Source organism: Eurypyga helias, unplaced genomic scaffold (genome assembly GCF_000690775.1).
Source record: "Eurypyga helias isolate BGI_N326 unplaced genomic scaffold, ASM69077v1 scaffold44786, whole genome shotgun sequence".
Taxonomy (NCBI): Eukaryota; Metazoa; Chordata; class Aves; order Eurypygiformes; family Eurypygidae; genus Eurypyga; species Eurypyga helias.
In genome coordinates this window covers 1,054-8,988 of record NW_010255525.1, presented here as the reverse complement: position 1 = coordinate 8,988, position 7,935 = coordinate 1,054, and the positions used below count along the sequence as shown (strand labels likewise).

The following is a 7,935-nucleotide window of genomic DNA, read 5'->3' as shown; positions in this document are numbered from 1 at the left end:
CGGGTGCTGCCCCCGGAGCCGCCGCCGGCCGGGGCAGCAGGTGGGGCAGAGCAGCCCCTCGGCATTACAGAAGGAATTTCCCAGAAGCTTCTCGGCTGACAGAGTTCTGCTCTGCGTGCTTTTCTTACCCGATCTTTAACGATCAAACCCGAGAAAAACGAAGAAAACGGGAAGTTTGGAGCCAGCCTGCTTGGCAGCTCTCCCCGCGGGTCAGGTCCCTGTTGCACCGCCGCGATACCTCGTGTCATGGGAGGAGCGGGACCCAATCTGCCACCCGAGCTCGGTCTTGACAAACCGCGTTTGTCCTGGTTGCAGTCCTCAGCAGATTTGTCTGGTGGCGGACTCACTTCTTCCGCTTAGCGATGCTCCTTTGCTGGCAGACGTGAGACTCGAGACGTAAGGAGAGGAAATCAGATGGGTGAAGGCAAAGGGAAGGTGTGACGTAGGGTGCCTGTGTCCTCTGCGGGCGTTTTTGCCTGACAGGTACCAAATAACTCTGATCGTCTGTGCTCCTTTGTTGTATATATGCTAACCCTGGTGAGACAATAGTTTCATAATCATGTATGGCTTTTGGTTTGCTTAATTGAGGTAATTGCCTGACTTCTATTTGATCTCGATTTTTAAACACTTGCGTTAATAATCTCATGTGCTGTTTAAACCAGAAAGGTCAGGAGAGTGGGACAGAGTGACGTCTTCCTTAGTAGTTACCTGGTACTAAGTCCTAAGCTAATGAGCTTCCTCCAGACAATAACCTATTTTTTTCTGGCATGTGATTGCAACAATAAAAAAAATGCATTGTCTGCAGAGGTTCAGGTCAGCTGGAGCTCTCCAGTCCTTCACTTTCCTTCTCTTTCGCCTTTGTGATGTAAATCACCTTAGAAATTCCGTAATGTGGCAGGAGGGATGCGCTCCCCAATCCTGGTGTCTGGGGGCTGCTGTTGGACGCTGTCTCTGCAGTACCTGTTTTGATTGCTTTTTCACCACTCTGATTCTTAGGTGAGACATCTGTATATTTGCGATTTTCACAAGAACTTCATTCAAAGTGTCCGAAACAAAAGAAAGAGGAAGACAAGTGATGATGGAGGTGACTCTCCTGAGCATGAAACCGATGTCCCAGAGGTTAGTAGCTGCCAAGGGGGTGTAGGATGCTTGAGCAATTTTACGTGCGTTGAATTTTGACTTGGATGTCTTCATGTATTGTGAGATATTTAAATCTTGAATTGCAGCTCCACTGAAACTGCTATGGAGTTACTCTCATTTTTCAGGAAGACTTTTTTCTGGTGTTTAATGGCTTAATTTTCTTTATCATCCTGTATGAGTTCTTTGCCCATCTAAAGTTTTCTATAAAAAGAGGCACGATAAGGTAACTGCACGGCTTCACGTATGTACCGCTTCCAAACAGAGCTGTTAAAATAGTATTTGATACTAATTCGTTTTTAAAGGTAAAAGTAAGTTATTTTCAGTGTTGACTGAGGCTCTGGTATGGTTCTTTGTTACCTGGCGTGTATCGTTCTGCAAATACGCTAGAGAATCCCATAGGTCATCTCTCTGTGTTTGGGTATGTGATATCCAGGGATATTAAGCTCCTCCAGACCTTCGTATATATACTGGTTTTGGCACTTTTTAGAACTACCTCTCAATAATTTGTAACATCTTTTAATTTTCAGGAAATAGACCTGTTGTGTGGTTTGGGGCTTGGTTGGTTGGGTTTTTTTTCCTGTGTTACAGAACACAATGGCACAGAGAGTTCTGTATCTCCTTTGGTGATGTTTCTGGTCCTGTTGACACTGCACAAAGTTGTGCAGAGGTGATGCTTGTGGAGGAGCTGAGCTCTGGCCACATCAGCAGAGTGCTCTGCTCAAAGTGCCACCCATAGTGGCAAAAACCCCATTTTATTTCTGAGGGGAAAAAAGAAAAGCCACCGCAGATCGTTTTGCCAGCAAAGCTGTGCCCACACACCTCTCGTGTGGAGGTATTGAGGGAGTAGCAGGCTGGTTCCTTATTGGATTTTAGGGATTCCTGACCTATTGTTGTAGCTGTTTGTGTTTCTGTTTGCTGAGGTTCTCCGTCAAAACTTGCCCACACAGGTTTTGGGTTGGTGGCCAGGATGACCAGTGAAGACCCATCCGACAGTGTTAGTGCTGCAGAGCGTGCAGGGTGTTTGGGGGTTAAAACCGAGGGGTGCACGTCCCCTCAGCGAAGAGGGAGCCCTGCCATGGGTCAGTTGTAACACCGTTTTCTTCTTGGTTTTCAGCAGAGATTCCTTTTGTCTTTGAAACATGGCATTTTCCACAGGACCTTTATCTTCCTCCCCCACCCCCCTTGCTTTTAAACAGTGCACTTCCCATTGTATTTGAATTTCATTTCGTCTCTGTCTCTGTTTGATGTCACAAGCCATTTGTTCGGTGCCTGCTAAATTGATATTTCATGTGTGAGCTTTTTAAACCTTGTGGGAACAAAAGGTTTCCCTCTGCTTGGAGGTTGCAGAGGTGTAATTGAGAGCAGAAATTGGCCGGCAATTCTGTTGACAGCATGTGAACCAGAATGAAATTTTGTATTTCCCTGAGGCTATTTTGGTCCTTTAGCATTAACAAATACAAAATATACGTAGATTTGTCAATAAGGCAAGGCGATTGTGGTGCTGAATACAGGCAAGGAGCAGTCCTGTTGAGGAAGAAATAGTTATTTTTGGGTAACTGCATTTCTGCCTGGTAGAAGGTAAAGGCAGTGCTCATCCCCTCTTCTCTGCATCACTTCCAGGTTGACTTGTTCCAGCTCCAGGTGAACACTCTGCGACGTTACAAGAGGCATTACAAGTTGCAGACTAGGCCTGGACTCAACAAGGCTCAGCTAGCAGAAGTAAGTGACAACAGAGGTCGTATCCTCTCTGTTATTAAAGAACCTTATCTCCTCTGCTGGAGTGCATGTTGCTTGGACACTGAGCCCTGTGGTGACTCTCGCTAGGACGTACCGCGTGTTCTGTGACAGGTGTCAGGGGGTGATGCCAGCAGAAAGCTGCGTGCTTTCCTTCGCCTGAGACGGTCATGGAACACATGGAAGCATGGTTTAGTAACTTACTTTTCTCTGCTTCCTTTCCCTCCTTGTGTACAGTCACAATCTGTTACCTTGAGGGAGCAGAAACAGGACCCGGTTCCCGGTGGCTTAGGGGTTAACGGAAGATGGCTCTTGCACTCAGACCTACGTGCTGCCAGTCACCTTAAGTGCCCCTGTTAGTTCCTCTTTCCTTACAGGCACTTGAACTGGTTGGAATTGCTTCTTACTAAAGGCAAAATCACTGACCATGACTTCAGGTTCCTCATTTCCCTCCCTTGTCCTGATGTCTTATGATTTTTGGATTAAGTGAATAAAAGGCCCTTTCCTTAAGGGCCTCTACTGCTGCTTTCTCTCCGTATGGGGTACTTGATAAGAAAGACCTCGCTAAGTCTGTTATTTGGGCTAGTTGTGCTTGTTGTGTGTCTGCTCTGCTCTCTCCTGACTTGATCTGAAGGCTTTCTGTAGGAAAAGTCTTCTCTAAGCTTGAAAAAACTGTAGCAGTTACTGAGTGGTAACAAGGTGGTTTTTCTAAGCCGGGGCTTTCACAACCCTCTGCCCCAAACTGTCTGTTTTGCTTTAAAGAACAACGGGCAGACCAAGAAAGGCAGCAAGACACAGTCTTGCTCTCTTTCAAAGTCACCCAGAGAACGAATGTACGGGACGTAGAGACTCTGTAGTGCACGTAGGAGTAAGGTGAACGCAGCAGGGTGGGTGTACATCCTCGTTAGTCGCTCTGATTTGTCCTGTTCTAACTAACCAGTTCATAGTCTCTCAGCTACCTCCTGCCGTGAAGGACTACTTGCTTAGGCAATTTACCATGAATGTGCCCAGGAGGAAAAAAAAAAAAAATAAAACTACTATGCAAGCGGAAAATAAAGGGAGCCTAACTTAAAGTTGTCACACACTTCCCAGATTTCCTGTGAAGTCTGAGCAGCTTTGACCCTACACTGGATCCTCGTCCAGCTCCCATGCTTGAATCACTGCTGCCTGAGGCTCTTAGACTCCTGCTGCTACCCCACCGTAAGGAAAACTCAAACTTCCATAAATCTTCTTGGAGTGACTTATTGCTCAGCCTGCATCAACATCCACTTCTGGAGCTGGGTTGGGTACCAAAAAAAGAGCTGCTTCCGAATGAGAAGCAGATCTCAGCCAGCTCCAGCGTGTTTTCTACGATTGTTTTCTGAGGAAAAAGCAGCTAATGGTTCAGGGCTTGCGCTGGTATCGGAGAGGGGTAGCCCTAAGCAAACCCTAACCCTCCTATTGCAGAGCCCCTGGTGTTCCTTCCAATGAAAACTTACCCCGTGTGTTTTCCTTTGGACTCTAAAACTTTGCTACATCTGCTTCACACAGCAAAGTGTTTGAATGTTCCTGACACTCTCCCTTAAAATCCCGGGATGCAGGGCAGACTTGCTCTCCGAGTGATCTCGGCGTAAAATGCCGCTTACGAGAGGCTGGGCTGCTTTGGCAGGAGGACGTGCTGGCTTCCAAATTCCGCTTGTAGGTTGGCTGCAAATTCTGCTGCCATAGCAAGACTCGGCTGTGTCCCTATGCACATTCCGGCTGTACGAGAGGTAAAGGAGGACTGGCAGTCTGAATTGGTGCAGGTTGGACTAGAAGTAGATTACACTCAGTGGCCATAAAACCAGTGTTTTTTGGAAAGTGAAGAGAAACCCTGTTCTGATTATTTCTACTCTTTAGTTTCAGAATTTCTGTCTCTTTACATGTTGTCCCTCTAGACTGTCAGTCGCCACTTCAGGAATATTCCTGTGAATGAGAAGGAAACGCTTGCCTATTTCATCTACATGGTGAAGAACAACAAGAGCAGGCTGGACCAGAAATCAGAAGGTAGCAAGCAGCTAGAATGAAGATTAACAAGCCTTGGGATGAGAGACACCTTGAAGGGACAGGTGGTATTGTGCATTTTAGGTATATAAAAACTGCTGAAGTATATTGTAAATTGTTTTTTTCAATGCAGTAAGTCTGGGTGACAGAAAAAGAGACAGACATTCTTATCAGGAGGATTTGAGAATATGTCCCCAGCGTGTTTCTGAAGACTTCTTCCCCTCGTTTCAAAGTCACGTTGGAACACAGAAATGAGGATAATGGGGAAGTCAACCTGTAGGACTGTGGAGTTGGTCCCCTCGACGTTCGAAAGCGTTCCTGGAAGCCAGCATCTCGGATCAGCCCGGATCGCAGGCGGAGCTGTTGCACTGAATGCGGCTGCGTCGCGAGGCCCTGCGGTCTGTGCTGCGCGGGACTGGGACAGCGGCAGGGGGAAGACCCGCAGTTGAGGTGCCGGGGGCAGAAGTGTGTCCGAAGCTTGCTCTCCAGCTGCAGATCCTCTGTCTGGCCTTGAGTTTGTGTTTCAGATCCCGGACTTCTGCAAATGCTCCGGTTCACCGAACCTGCTCCAGTGAGCACTACTTGACTAGTCTGAAATTGGGGGTGGTTTTTTAATTTTTACCATTTTTCCTCCCGCCTGCTTCCAACGTGGATGCCAAACAACTCCGCAATCTCTTTTTCTAATTTCTTTTATTTAAGAACTCACTAATTAATTGTCTGTAAGCATTTAAAAGCATTTCCTCAGAATGTGGTATGAAGGCAAACACGGCTTCTTTGCCAGGTTTGGTCACCTTGGTGGAAATGACCGGTTAATTCCCTTAGGCCTATGTCCCTTGGTTCAAGACTCGGTGACGGTAGGTGAAACAACAGCTTAAGGCATCTTTTCTTGGTCTCTGTGCCAGATCAGGTATGGGTCACACACACTGGGAGTCTTGTACTGCGGCTGGTCTTTAGGAGGCGTCACAAAACCGCTGCGTGGCTCAGCGGGCTCAGAGGCTGTTTCGTGCAAAGCTGACCCACGCTACCGGGTGCAGCACCGTGACGGGGGGGCTGAACCGACCTCCGGAGCGTGGCGCGCTTCGTCTGCCCGCAGCGGGCAGAACGCGTCAGAGCACTCGCCTTTGAGCGTTGTGCGCTTTCCTCGGAGCGGTGCGCGTGGAGGGTAGCGTGCTGGTGCTCCAGCTGGGTGCTGGGCGAGGAGGTCGCTCTGATTTTGGTCTTTAAAGCCAAGGTGTCCTTAAAAATAGCACAGTGGTTATTCTGGCTAAAGGAGCTTATAGAAGTGTTGGTCCGGACTGACTGTTCTCCAGTGACCTCAGACTCTGTTCAAGGGGATCGCGTGATCTAAAGCACCGCTCTGTTCTTTGCTGTCCTAACCCATGTCTCCGTGCTGTTGCAAGATGCCAAGACTCCACACAGAGAGTATATTCTCAACAAGCCTTAATAAACGAACTGAACAATAGAAAACTTTGGCTAGCATTGTGTCAATGGCGAGTTTTAATATTCCGAGACTGGATGAAGCTTTGAGGAAGAGCAGAGCACACAGATCACGATCCCAGCTCAGCACGGCATCACCTTTCCTAAGGCACGAGGGGTTCACGTAGTGAAGCTCTTGCTGAAGCTCTCCCAGGGTCTCTCTAAAAACCAAGTCACAGCTTAAAGCGAGCTGTTCACATCAGCTCTGAAGCGTTTGCTAATACCCCAAAAACACGTCCAGCAGACTTCAGCATGTCTAAGCCCTGTGTCTTAGGCAGGAATCCTCTGTCGCGGTACACGTCCCACTTGGGAAGTTTCGGGGACGGTGATTGTTGCGGCATTTCCTTGTTCGGTTCAGTATGGACTGTAAGAACATCAGCCAGGGGAGAGGCTCAAGGACCGAGGAAGGAATGTCTTGCGTCCGTATTTCGTGAATGCTGAAAAATTTCCTAGTTACGCTGGTCCTTTCCTTATTGAAAGGATGGAGGAATTCCCGTGTCAGTCAGCACGATCCGGCTTCTCCTTCCGGACAGATAGCTCAAAGGGTATGTTCTCCGGCTGCGTGGTAATCTGCAAAGTGCTCGTGCCATCAGCGGGTGTTACCGAGGGGAAATGAGTTTCTGAGTTGAGAGGGTTATGCCTCGTCGTAACTTCTAGACCAAAACTGTAAAAATGTAGTTTGTTTGGGGTGGGGTTTTTTTTTGTTGTTGTTGTGTTTTGTTTTCATTTCTTTTTAAGAGTAAATAAATCTGTTGGGGTGTTTTAGCAGCCAGGAGCAAAATGATTCTTTTCAAGGAACTATGGTGGCAGGTTCCATCTGTTCAGGTGTACTCACTGGAATGCTTTTGTGCAGAGGTGGTATCCAGGAAACTTTGGGGGTTTTGTCTGACAATGGTCAATGGATGTGAAACGTGATCCTGTTTGGTTTCACTCTTAAAGCAATTCTACTTTTTTGAGAAGATTCTTAGTGAAGTGTGATGATGAGATGTTTACCAGCCGTTAGCAGTCGTTTATGAGGTGGAAAGCGGGGAGGCAGACACCAAAGGAACAGAAGAATCTTTGGCTGTCGGACCCCACGGCCTTATGAACCCTTGCGAATGCCTTATTCCCTGGTTCTCCCCTTGGCTAGAGCAGGGTGCCTGGAGCAGAAGGCAGCCGATGGCTGGGTGGAAGCCGCTTTGCGGCTCCCGAAGCTGAAATCACACGTCGATTCAGTAGCAATATCCATGTTCAGGGTGCCTGTGATTCTTGACAAGCATTTAGTGTCTAATAACCAGAAAAACGCAACAATGCAATTGTTCTGTACAACACCATCCTGTATGTTTGATTCCTTACGCTGCATGCCAATTAAAAACTTTCCAACTTCTTGGGTTTAAACTTCAACGTAAATGTGTTGGAACCTCACGCTTGTGAAGCCATGAGGTGGGATGTTTTCTCAGCACTTTTAGGTGGGACTCGTTGGAAAGGTGCAAGACCCAAATCGCTTTGGCTGGTATGAGAAGATTTATGGGTTGGTTTTTTTTTTCCTTTTACATTTTGCTATTCACAGATGGGCCTTAAATT

At 47.4% G+C, this 7,935-nt stretch overlaps 1 protein-coding gene across 1 annotated transcript; it reads left to right on the top strand.

The window, feature by feature from the left end:
* Positions 1–996: 996 nt before the first annotated feature.
* On the top strand, positions 997–4,919 carry SAP30L (SAP30-like; the record flags this gene model as incomplete). Its single annotated transcript, XM_010153341.1, has 3 exons — positions 997–1,119; positions 2,761–2,859; positions 4,791–4,919. Coding segments are annotated over 3 exons (351 nt in total), but the record flags the coding sequence as incomplete, so codon positions are not given.
* Between the last annotated feature and the right edge of the window lie 3,016 nt (positions 4,920–7,935).